The following is a 19,145-nucleotide window of genomic DNA, read 5'->3' on the forward strand; positions in this document are numbered from 1 at the left end:
CGCGGTCGTGCAGCGTTTCTTCAAGCGGCCACTAGATGGCGGCGTTGTAGCAGCCACGTGATCGTGACGGCGCGTGTCAGAGGAGGTGGGATTTTCTCTCAGCATCATCCTACTCCACCTAGGATGCATCGGCGTGTTGTGCACCTGTTCTGACTATTATTTGGGGTCACGGACCTTAAACATGTTCTCCTCCAGTCACGTCCACCAGTAACCCCACGGAAAGATTCCAACGACCTGTTCGGTTTCATCCGAGAGGCCTCGACTGTTGTTGTTTTTTGTGCAGCAGTGAGACAGCATCTTTGCCGGGTGACACATCATTACCATCGCGAGTGGACGAGGTACGAGCAATGACAGTTTATTTTTTTGTTAAAATATTCTCTCTCTTTTTTTTTTTTTCAGCAAAAATTGTCCATAACGTTCCGCCCAGGCCTTGATTGGCAGTGATTTTAACTACAAATAGTGATCAGCTAGCTGCTAATGCACCAATGCCCTACTGACCTCAGGTAGTGCCATGAGCAGAAAGATGAACTGATGCCATCTACGTGACAGGATTTATATTTTGTTTGCAGCTCGTTAATGTTAAAACTATGGGATGTAAAGTAGATGGCACACGCAGCTTTGCTGTTCGCCCAGCTTGTGGATGAGACAGGCGTGTTCCAGACCCCCGGTGGTCCAGCGTCGTTTCGCCGTCTGAGGGATGTGTGACGCGTTGATGCCGAGGAAATCAGCTGACATGTTTCAGGCTTCTAGAAATAGAAAGTACTCCTTTAATATCTCAGATCAGGAGATAAGTAAGTCAGTAAGCTTAAAATAAGATCTGAGTTATAAGATTACAGCTAGTCTGATTTTCCTCATGTCAGACATGAGTTATTTGATATCCCCTTTTGTTCCCCACAGACCCAAACACGGGAAATATAGCATTCATAGAGTATGAAGCAATCAGAATAAGAGTCAGATCGATCTAAATTTGGCCCATATATTGATCAGTTATCCCACTTTGAGAATATCCTTTGCCACTTGGGTTGTTTTGCTTTATCAGGTATTGCATTTTGCTAAATTATCTAAATCAATGGGTCCAGGTCAACTCATGATGTAGCACCGGCGTGTCCGATTGGACCCAAATCAATGAGGCAACATGTCGAGTCAAGATATGAAGAGAGATGGCCTGCAGTCGTTTTGCAGATTAAAGCTTCCCTGAAAGCTGACTACAAGAGCTTTTTGTGACTGTATCAAGGAAGCAACAATGAAACCAGAGCATTTTTTATGAGATATATTAATTTGCTTCCTCCCTATGAGGCCAGTCAGACGCCATGTCGGACAAAAGTGACCTAAAAGCAGAGCTGGAGCGAAAGAAGCAGCGCCTCGCCCAAATCAGGGAGGAGAAGAAGCGAAAGGAGGAGGAAAGGAAGAAGAAAGAGGTAAGGAAAAAAGTGAGTAAATTCACACAGAGACACTCATACTGTATCGTGCTCCAGTGTGTATTGTATGTGTGTTTGATCGCTTTTCGTCAGGCCATGACACATTTAAGGCTGAGCTCGTATGTATCGATGTGTGCGTACAAGCATCAATGTGTGGGCAGAAGGTTGGTGTTGGAATCTTTGATCAAAATGTGAATGCATGCCATAACGTATCCTCGATCTTGTTATGTGTAAGCTGAGGGTTGTGTGTGCATCCCGAACAGTCGGAGAGCCAGCAAAAGAGAGAGATAACCCCGGAGGACTCCGACCTGGACCGTAAGCGCAGGGAGACCGAAGCCCTGCTGCAGAGCATCGGCATCTCCCCGGAGCCTCCCCTAGGTACACCAGAGCGTTTTAGTCCTAAGTAGTTGAAATCCTCTGAAGCGATGGTTTTCAGACGACCTGGGGTAAAATCTTATCAAGTAATGTGGCTGTGGTCTAAGTTTAGGGGTTCAATTTGAAAAGTTTTGAGAATCACTTCTTTCAGGAACTCTCAAATGGTGAAATTGTGTTCTGCAGACAGCAACCCACAGGAAATGTGAACAAATTTCATGTCACTTATTAGGAAATAACCAGAATGTGTTATTATGGTGTGATATATGCGATGTGATATGTCTGGTAGTTGGTTAACATTATTACTCCTTCTGTATTACAAGGTTTTTTCAGTAACACTGAACTTTTATCCTCAGTTATTCCAAGGTTTTTGGTATTTTCTACTCTAAAACAAAATTTTGTAGAGATCATGTTGTCTTATTAACTCATATGAATTTCCTGTCTAAAACATTTAATTCCTTAACTTTTGTGTCTCAAAGATAAGTGATTTTTTTTTGTGTGCCTTTTTCGGCAAGCATTTCAAATTACTGCCCCCTCGTGGCATGAACTTGTAACAACATCCTCATTTTCTCAAAAATGGGTCACCGCTATCTCTGCCATTAGATGAATTAATTTACAGTGCTAAACACAAATACCTGGTGATACTTCATCCTTCTTTGTCTCTCTCTTCATCATATATTTTACTACCTGCCTTTCATCCCATTTTGTAAGCAGCTCAATCTTTGCAGCTTTTTATATCAGACTCTTGTTGTCTTCGTTGTTTAGTCCCGACCCCTGTGTCCCCCTCCAAATCAGTGAGCACACCCAGTGAGACGGGGAGCCAGGATTCAACTGATGGAGGAGCAGCGAGCAGGTAGATCAAAAACAAACTACGTGGTTTCTTGATTCTAGAATATTTTGCACAATTTTGTTTTACTTTCCGTCTTCTGTGTGTTGCTTTTCAGCATAAAAATGTTAAGAAGTTGCTTTCTGGATTCTTTTGACATCATTTCTGTCTCTTGTCTTGTGAATTGTGCAACAGGTATAGGTAAGGATGCCATTAATGACAAGGTTGTGGCGTCTTAGATTTAAATGTGGTATCTGTCACTATTGGGAAGTACTCACAGCGCTTATGAGCTCATCTGTCATACATGTTCCTTCGGCTGCAACATTAACATACATGATTATTATGTCCTTAACACGCCAGCTTGTGGAGCGGCTATTTATCTTTAAGTTGTGCACATAAATCGAACCTGCAGATGAGAAGAGAGTGGTCATCAAGCGCTTTGTGTTTCCTGTTTAATGGCAGTTGAGTGTGGAGGTCGGTGTGTGAGTGATGCCACAGGGGTCATCAGTGATGTGTTGTTCTGGTATGGCCAGGGGTGGAATTGGGGATGAAAATGTGTAGGAGTGCACTTAAGTTCAGTTTTTAACAATAAAAACACACACGCACATATACAAAACTCTAGTTCTTTTTAGCTTATACCAATTGGATTTTACAAATTGGTGAGTTTGTGCCTGGAATGCGACATTTGTTTCCCCCCCAAATTCACTCTAGATGATTGGCATGCCATTTTGAGCTTTTCCATTTGTGGCTGTGTATGTGTGTGTGTGTGTGTGTGTGTGTGTGTGCGTGTGTGTGTGTCCCTTCGTAGGTCAGCTTTCTCTAAATACAAGCCCCGAGCACAGAGCTCAAGGTAAGCATTATTCACGTCAAATTCAGGACCCTTCCTTTCCTCCACCCCAAACACACACACCACCACCTTCCCCACCACCGTGTGAGCACAGACAGTGTTGCCATCGGTTTCAGCAGTGTGTTCCCTTCACGATTCAAAAGACAGAAACAGCGCTGTGCTTCCCTTTTTCCTGCGTCCTTCTGCTTTTCCCTGGTTACTTCCTGTCTGACGTCCCTACCGTCTCTCTTTCCACACCTGCTCCTAACATTTTCCACTCACATGAGTTGAGCCGCAGAAGTCGTTTCAGCCTTTACCGAGCTGACAGTCTGCTGTGTCAAGTGTCATTGTCGTAACCATAAAAACAGACGGTTTGTCAGGATAAAGAAATGTCCTGCCAGTCTCATCTGGTGCGGGGTTAATGGGCCGAAAACCGCAGAAAAAAGGTATCATTTCCACGGATGATAGATTTTAACCAAGTTGCAGCACAACTCCATTGTTTTAACACGTTATTAGAGTTCACTGTCATGCCTTACGATCCTAAGAAGAGCCAAGCAAATGCACAGAACAAACGCAGGTATTTCCTCTTGTGTGTGTGGTTTTTTTTTTGTTTTAAACTCATCGATCATGCATGGCCTGGTCATGTAAGTCGCAAAGCTAAATCTTTGCATTGATTTGATTTTCCAACGCTGTCAATACCCGAACGCGCCGCATGCACAAAAGTAATATCCTGTACGTGGTGCTGATGCATCGCTCGTGGTTTTTCATTTATCATCAGGCACAACACAAGGAAAAAAAAAAAACCCCAAAAAAACCCAAACATGTTTTTGAAGTTGGATGCTTTAAAAGATAACAAATAAAATCCAAATTTTGAATTAAGATTAAATTGAGCTTTCCTGCAAAAAAAAAAAATCAAGCTCTGAAAACAAATGATTCTGACATCTACACGACAATGAAATGTTTTCTGTCTATTTTTAAATTACACCAAGAATTCTGTCACAATAAATGGGATTTTCAAATCAATATTAAACACATTATATAGAGTGCATTGAGGTATGATTAAATATGATGTCTCCCTTATGTGTAGCCCTCCCACGCTCGACCCACTTATCTAAACATCTATCCGTTAAAGGTAGCTGCATGAAATTTGATGGAAATCTGTGTTAAGCTGTTCTCTTGATAAGTGGTCTGTCGGTGAGTGAGTGTGTGTGTGTGTGTGTGTGTGTGTGTGTGTGTGTGTGTGTGTGTGTGTGTGTGTGTGTGTGTGTGTGTGTGTGTGTGTGTGTGTGTGTGTGTTTGTGCACATACACTTTTGATGGCGTTTTTGTGCATATTATGTCAGTATGCAAACCTGCATGACTGCTCTTGCTCCCCCTGTTGGTGACTCCAGGACGCTGCAGTGGGACACAGACCCCTCTGTGCTTCAGCTGCAGGTTGATTCTGAGCTCGGGTGAGTCTTTGTTCACTCCTTCTTCATCATAGTTCATCATATTCACAACCTTACTTGAACATGCATGATATTTATTATTTTAATTTAATAATTTATTTAAAGCCCCCCCCCTCAAAAAGGCAAATTTTCAACTGCAGATTTTCTATTTGCTGATTTAAACATTGAAATAAACCTAAACTGATTATACTGTAAGGATACCAGTGTGTGTGTGTGTGTGTGTGTGTGTGTGTGTGTGTGCGCGTGTGTGCTAATTGGAACCTGTCGTCTCTGTTGCCCAGCCGCAGGATGCAGAGGCTGGGGGCCTCTAAAATTACACAAGTGGACTTCCTTCCCAAAGAGGTGGTGTCTTACTGCAAGGAGACACAGACGCCGCTAACCGCCCACCTGTCTGAAGGTGAGCGTTTCTGGTCATACGTGTTCGAACGGGAGAGAACACATTTTTAAAAGTTTTAAAAAAATTTGTCACGAGGTGCGGTTGTTGTCCATGGAGCAGCACTGGCTAAATGCAGCATGAGTTGGTTTGGTGTATGAGAGTGTGTGTGTGTGTGTGTGTGTGTGTGTGTGTGTGTGTGTGTGTGTGTGTGTGTGTGTGTGTGTGTGTGTGTGTGTGTGTGTGTGTGTGTGTGTGTGTGTGTGTGTGTGTGTGTGTGTGTGTGTGTGTGTGCTATATACATGCTCCTTATCATTTCCTCTATCATCCTTCTTTCCGTTGCCAAGACAGCTGGCGGCCATGTGACCATGTAGGGGCTTTACTTCCTGCTTCCTGTCATTATAATAGTTGGTCTGGTGTGTATTCCGCTGCCTCCTTCCACCAGCCACCACCATGTACACACACATCTGTCCGACACAGCATCCATACGACATACTTCTATGTGCCTTTCAGATCTGAATCTGAATATATTTTTCTTACAGTGTCAGCGTAAACCTGAATGTTAAATTCACACACAAACAAACAAACAAAGAACAGTTGTAAACAGTTGTGTGTGTGCTGTTAGGTCTGGAGACATGTTCAGAGATGCAGGATTTAATGAATGATACGCTTATTACTGTTTACTATGGAGCCCAACTGACTATGAGTGAGAGGTGGGGTACACCCCGGACAAGTTGCCAGTTCATTGCAGACGCCTGCATCATTTATATGCAAAGGATGGACTCCTTACATTTCTGTCTGGAGTGCAGCCAGTTAAAAAAGAAATAGCAGCAGCTTGATGACATTGTGAGGTGGCGTGGGATCATGGGAATTGTTGTTCTTATAGAAAATGTTAAAGCATTGCCACTGAAAATTGATAAATGGATTTATTTGTTGTTTTTAAGTTTTGACTTCCTTCCTTCCTTCCAGAGCAATCATCTGGTTGGATCAGCATTCAATGAAATGTTCTGATTCTTTGAGTAACATGGAGGTTTTCTCTGTCTGCTTTGAACACTGTTGGAAACACATGAAGTCATGTGAGTTGAAAACTCTAGCAAATGAATAAAGGTCGGGTCATTTCCAGAGCAGAAACGTTACGTATTTTCTACCTAAATCTGTTTTATCAGCTTCCAACATGAATTTTCAAGAGTCTACAATTGATGTGTGTGTGTCTGTGCGTGTGTGTGTGTGTGTGTGTGTGTGTGTGTGTGTGTGTGTGTGTGTGTGTGTGTGTGTCTGAGAAAGGGAGAGGGAGGGAGAACATCTGGGGGCCAGAACATAGCCGTGGTGGTCTGCAGGGAGGTGACCCTGGCCTTAGGAGACCCCTCCTTTGGAGACACAAAGCATGTGTGTGTGGAGAGGACGGCTGATGGCTGATGGTAGCACCTGCCTGCACTTCTGGACGCATGTTTGTTCAGGCCAGTTCCTTTTGTTGATTACTGAACCCAACATGCATTCAACACTCATCTCACTTTCCTGGCGCAGCTAAAAGGTTGTGTACATAATAATTTAGTCCGCTGAGTTCGCCCTGAAGCTCCCGGTTGTGTTTTCACATGCAGATGTTTAGTGTTTCCAAATGAGGACTGACTTCACATGGGCCACGGTGGAGCTGTGTTAACAGAACGCTCGCTGAACCGAACATTGTTACGTTTGGATGCTTTCTGTCTCTCTTTCTCTCGTACAGTTTCATTTTCTTTTTCTCCTTTTCTAACTTCCTGTTCATCCCTCTGTGTTTGCCCTGATGGAATTATTACCTCCACGTCATTTTATAACATGTAGAGCTTCTGGAATGCCGCCAGGATGGAATGGCTAAAGGTTTATTTTCTGAATGTGACACAAATGTAATAGTTTTAAGGTTGTTTGAACATGAAAATGTAATTTTTTTTAAATCCCAATTGAGTCAGAAGTTGTCTCAGATAACAGACTAAAATCACGGTAACGCAGCACAAGAATCTTTCTCCTTTTTGCGTATTTCACATATGCAGCAGCAGCACCAACAGCTTCATTACAAAAACATCAACATTAACAGAATGCAGTCCAAACTTCATTAGAAAAAAAAAAGATTGAATAAAAAGATTGAATCTGGGTAACTTCAGTACTGTATCTGCATATGAGAATGCTTTTTTTAAGGGTTCTAAAATATTATCAGGGCATGGATTTATTTAATCTAATCTAATCAAATCTAATCAAAGTATTGGTTTTCCATTAAAATTGATATTGACCAAGTGTGTGTGAAAGAACAGATGAACGTAGTCATCGCTTGTGAGGATTCCGTCACAGTTCCCTGTCCTTGTGAACCTCTGACCTCTCCGTGTCTCATGTCGGCCATGTGTGTGTGTGTGTGTGTGTTTGTGTGTGTGTGCATGACGTGAGAACGCCTTACAGGGGTGTGTGTTCGCCACTGAATATATCTTTATCGAATTGAAGTGACGGGTTAGGCCGATCTCGTTTTGTGTGCGCACATTCTCCAGCGGAGTTTGTGTTTCTGAGCTCCCATGGAGTTGGCGTGTGTGACTCTCATTTAAACCAATTAATGATATGGTTTTTCATTTCCGTGACCAATTACCTTCCTATAATCGTGATGTGTAGACGGTCTATGTGTGCTCCTTTTCCCATTGGCTTTTCACTGATCTGTCTGTCCTGAGTGTCCATTGTATCGAGCAATCGGATTATCTCCAGTCACGGTTGGCTCCAGTTATTTACTGCCGTCCTCACGGCCATGAATGGACATGTTTGTGGTGAGGGACGGACGACATAGCAGGGAAATAAATTAAGGTCTAATGTGGTGTGTGATAGTAACCTACCCTTACTGAGGTCAAACAAAGTGTGTGTTGGGTAACTGGTGTTCATGTCTCCAACTTGAGCCCGAGCATGTTGACTTGTTCTGGAACGCCGTCCTGTGTTTTTCACTTGTAACATGATTTAAAATTCATTCACACCCTTTTGTTGCTTTTCACTGTACCTCTGAAAAAGCCATTCCATACCACCTAATCCAACCCCATATAGAGTAAAAGTTAACAGCATAGAGCTTTAGATATACAATCATTATTCTTCTCCAAAACAAGTTTTTGGGGACTGTTTAGCTGTTCGTGTTGCCGTCATGTTACATTAACAAATCATGCAAATTTGAGAAATCTGTGAAGTAGAATTATTCATTATTTTTATTTGAAAAACTGCCGCACTTAAAAAAAACATTTACTTTCAAAACAACAGTTACGTAATCCATATCCACACAGTTTGACTGTCCTGATTTTAAACCATCTGAGCTTCAAATATGTTTTGAGTTGAAGTTTTTCTACTGGTTTGGAGCTCAGTCTTTGGGTATGACTAAAATGTTACTGTGAACATCCAGAAATGGGTTACACCAAACATTTCCCTGCAATGAATGGAAATCACCTATTTTATCCTTACATTCTGCGTAAAAATGAAGTTATCAACGTCAAAATGAAGTTATCAACGTCAAACTTCTTTCATGACACCCCTTTTTTTTGCTTTCTTTTTTCTTTTTAAAAAAGTCTGGCATCATTTTGCAAAGCCGAATTTTAAATACTTCACACATGGGAGGACGGGGTGAGATTTAGCATATTTTCACTTTTTCTCCCCGTGCTCTTTCTGTCTCCCCCCTCTGAGCCGACCAATCACCTTTGGCTACAAACATCTTGAATGTTAGCGCTCAGAAAACCCACTGTTTTATTCCACATTGATCCCAATCTGAAGATGCTTATTACTGCGTGCGTGTGTGTGTGTGTTATTTGAGATATCACCACGAGCAGGGAAGTGAAGGAGATTGAAAACATTCTATACATGTTCTTGTGCACGTATAGAATGTGTGTTTGATGTTACATCTTTGGAAAAATCCCATTTCTTTGGGTCCAAAGGTCGACCATGTATGTTTTAATGTATTTTCTGGCTCATTAGTATTCAGGGTCTGTACAGTCTGAGTCTACCGCAGGTCAGTAACTCACTCTTTAAGTATTTTTATTGCAGTAAGAGGCTTCTTTTGACATGCGGTTGACTGGTAATGGCCTCTAATTGCAAGTGAAACCCCATTTCCAAGCACTAATCTGAAAAGACAAATTTTTTTGTAGATGCGTTCACACACATCTGCGCAGGAGTTTTGAAGTTCATAAATATAAACACGCCTGCACACGCTAACATACATGGGAGCGTTTCATACACCGGTTCAGAACCTACACTGACACACGTTCACATACAGTAGGTCACCTGAGCGCCGCGTAGACCCGTAATGGAGCAGTAAAGAAACCAACACACAAATTTATGAAGTGTTCCCGACTACTGGCACCACAGCGGTCCAATTACAGCAGTTTCTTCAGTTTATTTTTCTGCAAACATCTAAATATATGAACTATAGTTGAAGAGGTCAGACTAAGACTAAAATGTCTTATAGGATTTATTCACAATTTTAAATTGGCATCTAATGGGATCTGTGTCTGAAGCCCATTACTTCACCAGTGTAATGGTTTATAGCACTGGGGGATTTCAGCATGGAGTGGAATCATTTACAGGATTAAAAAAAATCTGCTCAAATAATATACAGACATGAGGAAAATATCCCCGTTTAATGTTGTGTTGATTCTACTTTATTAGGGAATTAATTCTCGTGTAAATTGTTGTGTTTAAGCAGCATTTAACAGTCGGGAAATTTGAGTTTGATGTATTCAAGTTTGATTATCAAAAGAGTCTGTGTGATGTCAGATACTGTTACGGACAATGAGCGTGGAATTTGGGTTTATTTAAGAATCAAGTGAAACGGCTTGATGGCAAGTGTCGCTTAAAAGCATGTATATAAGCTAATGTTTGATTCTATTTTATTCTAATCCATTCCAGCTGATTTTTTTTTTTTTTAAATCACCATCATCAGCTCATGACCACAAAGCAGCTCATGAGGTGGTTGTAAATTCAATTTCCTCAATAGGTTTACCCCTCATCTGTGACTGATGTGTTCTACAACCCACTGGATCACCGATGCGTTCAAATAAAAACAGCAAACGCGACGCTCTCCCGGTCTGCATGAAGCCGACGTGACGGAGGAGCTCGTGGTGCACTGCTCTAGACCCTGGAGGGTGGAATGCGGTCGCATGAGTGTGTGTTGTGAGTGGCTAGGTAGTTATATGGTTCTCTATGTGTCTGCATGTGTGCGCGCAGCCACATATGGAAGTGCTTGTCTCATACATTGTTGTTGTTCCAGCCAGGCGGCTACAACAGACTGCAGACCAGAGGTTTGTGTGTGTGTGTGTGTGTGTGTGTGTGTGTGTGTGTGTGTGTGTGAGTGTGCATGTGTGTGCGTGTGTGTGTGTGTGTGTGTTTTGTAAAGGCAAAATTCTAGACACATAAGGAATAACCACAGTGAGCCTACCCAGGGAACTCTGAACAGAATGTACTGTGTCTTTATTTTTTTTCTTTCCAGTTAAAACACATTTTAAAATGGTCTTTTTATATTCAATGACTTCTTTGACTTCTTTTGCATTTGAGGTAGCAGCTTCTGGAGATAACATTCAAACCGAGTAACCGAGTACTGTGAACTTGTACTTCTGATCCCTCATCTTTTCCTTGCAGACAGAAACAACCCGCTGGTGCATCTCGCTTTCTCTCATCGTAAAAAAAGAAAAGAAACCCAACTCTGGATTTGGCTTTTATCATCATCACCCTCAAAAAAAAGGGCGCAGCCCTCACTTCTGTTTCACCGCCAGAGTTGATGTTGGGTCCCAAGTGGTTTCCGTCAAAATGGCCACAGCAGTCAAAAAAAAAAAAAAAAAAAAACCCCAGAAAAGAATCTCGATATTAGAGAAAAATAATGTGTTTCACAGCGTATAAGCTATTCCAAGTGAGTCACAGATGATTGCAATTTTCCCCCCATGACCACCATATAATAAGGTACATGAGCGCCTTCGTCATCTCTCTCCCCCTGTCTCTCTCCTTCTCTCTCTCTCTCTGTCTCGTACGAAATGGCCATCATCCAAAATAATATTTGCCATCTGATGAGTGCCTGAAAAGTGGAGGAATACAGTTTCATGTGACCCCTTTTTCTCTTTTCAACTCTTACTTGAAGTTGACTTTTTGACATGTGTGCCCCACCCATCCCCCCCTCCTTGGTACATTTTTTTTTTTCTTCTTTTTTTTATACACATGTAAAACAACAGCGGGTCGTGATCGTTTGCCTGGGTGGTCTCTCCTTTGCACTCCGAGATCCCTTCGCCTCTCGGGGGGATTTTCATTTTAGAGGGTAGCGGTTCACTGCCACGGCTAGCCTGCAGCTAATAGCCCTGCTTCACTTCAGCTGCTTCAGTTTGATGTTTTAACCCTTTGTTGGTCATGCATGTCACATGTTTCATACCTTCTTTGATTTTTTTTGATTTTTTTTTTAAATTTTAATCGATTAACCAGATAAATCCTGAATGTGAATTGTTCGAAAGTTTGTCTCCTTTTACTTTAACAACCTGGTTATGACATTCAACAGGCCTTTACTTCATCTCCTTTTTATTTCTTGTTGCCAATTCAAACCTTAAATTTCTAGATCATTATCACAATTTATGACTTGACAGTTGATTGAAGTGAAATTTGATATTCAAACTGGTTCACTGTTTGGCTGTTGTTGGCTGCTGTTCCGTAACTCTCCAGCAGGGAGCACTCTTGGCACATATACTTGTGAGCTCCCTGTAAGACTCTTTCACCTAAAGAGTAAAATATTTTTTATTGTAAATTGCAAATAACAGTTGTACAATTAATCCAAAGCATATGTTGGATTTTAAAGTCTTAATTTTCTTGACATTGAAGGGTTTCTTTGACTCATAAAGGTGTTTAACAGGATATGGTGTGTACTTTTTTTTTTTTTTTTTTTTGCCAGCATTGCTGAGGTGCTGTGAGTAATTTTGTCTATTTCAGTGCAATCCAGAAGCATTCAACCTCAAGCATCAACCTTTAGCAGACCTATAAAAATTGTTTGTCCTTTCCGTCCTTCCCTCATTAAATCAAAATGAAACACCATCGTCAAGTGGCAAAACCAGACCACACGCACAGATGCACACGGTTTCTGACTGACACCGTCCCTCAGATGATGCCTTGAAAAGCGAGTCGTTGCCACAGTGGTGATTTTATGTCAGGCTTTTTTTTTTTTCTGTAGGTCTCTCTCTCTCTCTCTCTCTCTCTGACTGGGTTTTTGACAGTTTGGAAAGTTTGAAGTCATGGGTTTTAATCAGGGCCTTGTGGCTGCGTCGGGAGCATGGCATGGCGCGGCGTGATGGCTCAGTTTAAAGATGTGGGTCTGGGTCAAGGCCAAGCCTGGGTGGCACTACTCGAAAGAGAGAGGCCCACGCAGGCCTTTGCGGAGGCCGCAGACCCCCAAAGGCCTACATGAGCTGCATTAGTGAGAGCTGATTATATGTGCGGCGTGCACGTGTGTGTGTGTGTGTGTGTGTGCAGCATAGGATGAATCACTTTGCACAATGTTTGGTCAGTGCGGTGAAATGTGGTGAAGAAATGGATTCACTGAGATCATCCTGCAGGTCCTGCTGGTAATGTGTGTGAATGTATGGTGGCTACTTTTACCCTTGCGCTGGTATTCAGAAAGCGTGCTGATTTTTTCAACAGTTTTCCATTAAAACAAGCAGAGACGTCAGAGAAATAAAAAAATAAACTGAAATAAATGAGTTTATATAATGATGCATTGGTTATATTTCATGCTTTTCTTTCTTAGGAATTCATCTTACACTTTGCACTTTGTTTTTCTTTTTCTTGTTTTTTCTCTACGGTCTATCCTGTCTGTCTTGACCATCTACAGATCAATGGGATTCTTCAACGGGGTCGGACCGCCCTCTCACGTCTCTGCAAAAGATCTGTTTGACTTTACTGGCTCTTAACCATCAATTTGCCGTCCAGGCTCGCTAACAGAGGAGCTCAAAATTTTAGTTGAGCTTCTTTGTGTTCAGAATGTTTCAGAGGAGTCCACTTAACAACGTTCTCTCATCAAAGCGGCCGGTCTACCTGTCGACAGCTGAGGTGTTAAATGTTTCCTTCCAGAAGGTGGGATTCTTGTGTCGCCAGTTGACAAGAGAACTAACTTCCTGGCATTATTACTAGTTTATATATGAATATATATGAAACATCTTCTCAGATTTATGAAGAACCATTCAAAAAAAATACATACGTTTTTAAAATGTTCATCATTTTCGCAAACTAATAATGAGGCAAAGCACGTCTCCTGTTCAGACTGTTGCTCTTCCTGCTCAGAATTTTAATCATTATAGAAACTGTCTCATTTTATTTCACGTTATTTCAGTTGTAAAATTTATTTTTTTATCTTTCTTTGATACTTTGGATAACTGTGGTAGTATTGAACTGTGTGTGTGTGTGTGTGTGTGTGTGTGTGTGTGTGTGTGTGTGTGTGTGTGTGTGTGTGTGTGTGTGTGTGTGTGTGTCGTGCCAGTGCCACATTAGAGGGGTCTTTCAAGTCATGGCATCCTCCTCCCACTCCTCTGCATAGTACTTGTGTTGTGGTCTGCGCAGCAGCCAACCTCCCAGAACCTCTGTGAACTGTGTGTGTGTGTGTGTGTGTGTGTGTGTGTGTGTGTGTGTGTGTGTGTGTGTGTGTGTTCAACCTCCTCTTCTCTGTGAAATCAGCATCTCTCTCTATGATAAATTCAGTTGTAGTATTGATTCAGAAAAGTTTTCGTTGACGAGTTTTGCATCTTACAAAAGTTGTTTATGAAATGGTTACATTGCACTCTCTTACTGCTCTTACTAATATTTTCATTGGTTCCTATTCAGGAAATCAATGGTTAAACCATATTTTGCAGTCGGAAACTTCAATGAGGAACTTTTTTTTTTCGACAAACCCTTCCCTCAGACCTGCGTGATAGTAGCTTTCCACTGTGAATTAATACAAGATATCTCCGATAATGACACTCTCAGCGGTGCATCAACATTCATTAAGATTACAGTTTCAATCGACTCTCAATGGAACTATTTCTCTGTTGTGCTTGAATGTAATATTGTTTAATATTGGTGGCTACCACAGAAAATGTCACAATTCTGCTTTTTTTAGCCTCATTATTGTTTTTAGTGAGAAGCTTCAGAACGATCCAGACATGATTCGCATTAAAGATCCTTATAGATTATTTTTCTTTGGTGATTGGAGTTCATACAGCTATACCAATATGTTAGTGTGTGGACATTTACAGAACACTTACATGATTGTGTGTACTTGTGCTTGTAGCCCAGCACTTCCAATCTGTGTTGTGTGTGTGTGTGTGTTTGTGTGCATACCTGCTGGGCTGTGTTGACTGGACTGGGCTCTGTCAGCGTGAGCAAGCAGCCGGGGGAAGATTGAGGCCGGCGGCGGCCGCGAGCCACCGAGGATATCATTACTGTAGGTGTGTAGCCAGACCGAAACGGGAAACCCCAAGCAGAGTTTCATCAAGGTGAATCTTCATCTCCAGCGAGGGAGGAGGAAGATACCGGTTAACCTGTCATCCCGCGGCAAGAAGCGGTATTAAGCGGCAGGTGGAAAAAGAGGAAGAATCCTGTGACTAGAATGAGTTGAGGACACTCACCGGGGAAACAGGCAGAAGCAGTCAAACTGTGGAAGATTGCCTCGTTTGGTTTCCCTTCCCTGCTACTTTTGCCACTCAACAGGAGACCCTGTGGTGCATTTGTGTGTGTTTGTGTAAGTGTGTGTTTGCATGTACATTTTCCATAAGCCTTATATTATCATGTCTAACCAATGAATCTTACATTTCATATTTGTTTCTACAACGATACAATTTTACTTTTAACACACACACACAAATGTGTCTCTGAAAGTTTCCATTCTAAGGGAATATCTGGGATATTTTTGGTGCCGGATTTTGACAGAACAACTTGATTCATCACCGCTGGCAACGAGATCAGCAATATCTTCATGCGGGAATTGGACCGTCTCCTCTACGGTGAGGTAACCCATAGGCCATGAATCACGTCGCTTTGCTCCGGAGTCTTGTGGGTTGACAAGTTTGACCGCTCCTCGATGTGGCCTCTCCTGCTAAAAGCTCCTCCCATCCACGTCGCCACACATTCTAACCGAACATTCTAATCAAATAAGGTCAAAGAAACTGACCTAAATAGAAGAGACGTTGTGCGTCGTATGAATTTTTATAAATGCTGGTGAGGAAGACAAACGAATGCTGTGTCACATTCTGAAGCAGTTGAAAGATGCCAAATAATAAAACGAGGAAGAGGAGCAACAAGCATGGAGGGAGACACAGGAGGGTTTTCCTGTTTGGCAGCTCAGACGTGAAGTTAGTCTGGCAGCCTTCAGCGCCGGTGGGTCACTGGTGTTCGGATCGCTGCAGTTGGAGCGCACCTCACCCCCTCTTGTTTTTTTTAGCTTAGTCATTTATTATACACACACATGCACACACACACACACACACACACACGCACAGCATGGAAATTAAAGCCATGCAACGCAAACTTTGACTTGGACGTGAACAAGAAAAGAAAACACAGTTAGAGTCACAATTGCGTTTGTACCTTGTAAAGTAACGGCGGTGAGTTCATCAAAAGCTTAGCCGAGTCCGGGTGATAGATGGACAGTTCATCCGGTGCAAGTGGTTTTAACGGCGCCCTGGGGCACGCTGCAGCAGAGCTGAACACACCCTGACGTGTGTGTGTGTGTGAGAGAAAGAGACATGACACGTCTGAGGGGTGTGATGAAGTCACTTCCTCCCACCGGACTAAGCGACTGTTGTCAGTGTGACCCCGCGCCAGTTAACCCCTCGCCACCCCTGGCACTGCAGGCGAGGGCCCCGGGTGCGTGTGTGTTTTTGAGAAAGAGAGAAAAGACAGATTGTGTGTGTCTGCAGCATGTGTGTGTTGGCAGACCACAGGTGTCTGGTCATGGTGTCAGAGTGTTAAGAGGTCTTCAGAGACGGGCCCCCGCCTCTCAGCATCTGTTTTTGGAGGGAGGGAGCAGCAGAAAAGAGGAGGAGAGGTTGGCGAGGGTTACCAACACATAACCCCAGGGTATGCGTGTGTGTGTGTGTGTGTGTGTCTGTGTGTCTGTGTGTGTGTGGGGATAAGGTGTATGTGTGAATGTGTGCGTGTGTGTGAGACTTGTAGGGGGTAGTAGATGACAAGCAGGTGCTTATGTTGACGGTAACCTTCCATACATGCTATGTACCCCACCTTCACCCACCCACACACACAAATACACACACACACACACACACACGCACACACACACACACAAATACACACGCACACACACGTAATGCACACACAATAAATCCTAGAGAGCCAAGTGTAATTGCAGAGCCTGATTGGAGGGAATGCAAAGGGAATCCCCTTTTAGACACACACACAAACACACACACACACACACACACACACACACACACACACACACACACACACATGCAGCATTTTTTTGTTGAGGTCAAATGTGAGCAAGAAGAGGCGAACACACACCACCCTGACATTTCCTGCTGTTCGTGTACTTGTGTGTGTGTGTGTGTGTGTGTGTGTGTGTGTGTGTGTGTGTGTGTGTGTGTTTGTGTGTGTATGTGTGCGTGTGTGAATTATTTGCATATTTAGTGACCAGGATGTCCACACATGCAGACCATGTGACCAGGCGCTGCAGCTACATTATGTCTACCTCCACAGGAAGCTGAACACTAAATCCACGTGTGCATCAGTAATAGAGATTTTATGACATTTATGATTCACTTTTTTGATTTATAATACGGATGCAAATAGAAGTGCGTGTGTTTGTAAATGAAACCCATTCGGGCTGAATGTTCGTCAGTCAGGTGTCCCGGCGCATGTCTGGGAATGATTATTTTGGTAAGAAGCGGGGGAAGGCAGCACGCAGCGGGAGGTCGAGGAAAATTGGAACAGCTGTTGATTAACATGAGTGTGCTCTCTCTCTCTCTCTCTCTCTCTCTCTCTCTCTCTCTCTCTCTCTCTCTTTTTTTTTTTTTTCTTTCATTCTCAGTAGAGGAGGAAGAAGAAGATGAGATGATGGAGGTCAAGCCAGGCGCCGAGTTGGAGCCGCAGGATGACGATGACAACAGGGAGGCTAAAGAAGGTGTGAAGGATGGAGGGATGGATGAGAGAAAAGTTAAAAAAAAAAAAAAAAAAAAACATAAAATTTTCCTGGTTGTTTTTAGTTTCCTCCTGCATAAATTAATTTACGTTCCACTTGTGTGAAACACGACATGTTCCGTTCTCCTCCCTCTTCGGTGAAGCCTTCACAAACACAAAACTCTGGTCACTTGTGTGTTACGCCGGACCCCAGCCAGCGGGTATCAGATGGGAGGGGTGGGGGTTAAGGCGGGTCGTATCGGCAACACATCAGCTCCGTGGCATGTGGGGGTCAGCGCTGATTAAAAACCTGTCACTTGACACCTCCCCCCCCCCAAGCTACACTTCAAAATGAAGAGGAGAGGATGAGTGCGTGTGTGAGCACCAGAGTAGAGATAGAGTGGATAAAAACACGACTCACCACGGACACACAGAGTTCACATTCACTCACACACCCGGTCCTGACAGAGTCCAACACACAGATGCATGCACACGCACTCATAATCGCACAGTCATCTGTCTCCTCTTCATCCCGGCCTATTAGAAGGTCTGGCTTTTGATCTGTGCCACTCGATTCACTGGCTCTGTTCTGACAACTCATAAGAAACACAAAGGGATGGGGGGGGGGTGGGGATCAAAGTCAAGAGGCAGGGTAAAGGTCGCTGTATGTATGTCTGTGCATGCCTGTGTGTGTTAACTCCCATGTGTGCTTGGGGACAGTGACTTCAAAACCCGGACGGCGTGCTGAGCAACCATTACGTTCAAAGGCAGACGGGGCGCTCAGACAGCTTTGTTTTCCTCCTGTTTATGATGTTCTTACTGTAGGGTTTTATTAGAAAAGATGCATTAGGAACTGTTTGTAGTTTATGATGTCCTGGATGTGATTCTGGTTTTGATAGAGATGAAGCGAATGCCGGGCCGACATCCGACGTTCTTCCTTTGTGCTGTTTACTGCTGGATGCAGGAATCCATCTCTAGCGTTGTCAGTTACAAACATATTTGACCAGTAAATAAATAGATCTGACTTACAGTTCTGCACTTGTTAATGTTATGCCATTGATTTTTTTTTTTCATCTGGTTTATGAAGAACAGTCGCTGCACGTGTTAATGTCATCATGCAAAAGACCACATTTAATTCGACAAGGGCAGAAATTGCAAATTACAGTTTTTATTAAATGTAGGAAACATTATAAAACCCCCACTTTGTATCAACGAAAGATCAGTTTAGGGTGATGGAGTCGAAAAAGATCCATAGATAATGGAATATAGGGATTGAAGTTTTTACTCCCAAGAAATAACAACTTATATCTCTTAATTGGGGTATTATATTTAAATCCCACATATACTGTATACTATTTTTTGTTTTTAATTATTCTTTTCATTTTGTCTTTTTCAAACTCAAGCAACCTCTGTTTCATTCTTTGTCAGGAGGATTTTGTGCTTTTCTTTTCTCTTTTGGCTTTTGTAATTCAAATAAATCCAATGTGTAGAACAAACGATGGTTGATAAAATGTTCGGTTGTTGAACTGTTCTTCCTGTGTGTTACATCTACATCCGTGTTTCTTCCACCAGGCTCTTTTCCGGTACTGCGGGAGCTGACCGAAGAGGAGAGGCAACAGATCCTTCACTCCTCTGAGTTTCAGAGCTTCTTTGACTGCAGCATTAGGGTGATGGAGAGAGCTCTGGCCGAAGACAGCGACATTTTCTTTGATTACAGCGGCCGAGACATGGAGGACAAAGAAGGGTGAGCAGCGAGAACATGGGAG

At 42.7% G+C, this 19,145-nt stretch overlaps 1 protein-coding gene across 4 annotated transcripts in view; it reads left to right on the plus strand.

Annotated features, from left to right (window-relative positions):
* Positions 1–118: 118 nt before the first annotated feature.
* The window catches only part of LOC137607232 (cytoplasmic dynein 1 intermediate chain 1), a 40,075-nt gene continuing 21,048 nt past the window's right edge, over positions 119–19,145 (plus strand). For 2 of the 4 annotated variants that reach the window (XM_068332842.1, XM_068332845.1), the window contains exons 1-9: positions 119–338; positions 1,297–1,430; positions 1,682–1,796; positions 2,556–2,643; positions 3,425–3,466; positions 4,833–4,892; positions 5,171–5,286; positions 17,294–17,383; positions 18,952–19,123. In XM_068332842.1, coding sequence (XP_068188943.1) covers positions 1,311–1,430; positions 1,682–1,796; positions 2,556–2,643; positions 3,425–3,466; positions 4,833–4,892; positions 5,171–5,286; positions 17,294–17,383; positions 18,952–19,123 — 803 coding nt within the window. In that variant the 5' untranslated portion in view covers positions 119–338; positions 1,297–1,310. The remainder of the gene's footprint in view (positions 339–1,296; positions 1,431–1,681; positions 1,797–2,555; positions 2,644–3,424; positions 3,467–4,832; positions 4,893–5,170; positions 5,287–17,293; positions 17,384–18,951; positions 19,124–19,145) is intronic. The other 2 variants (XM_068332844.1, XM_068332843.1) reach the window with 2 other exon arrangements.

The sequence above is a fragment of the Antennarius striatus genome, chromosome 14 (assembly GCF_040054535.1).
Source record: "Antennarius striatus isolate MH-2024 chromosome 14, ASM4005453v1, whole genome shotgun sequence".
NCBI lineage: Eukaryota > Metazoa > Chordata > Actinopteri > Lophiiformes > Antennariidae > Antennarius > Antennarius striatus.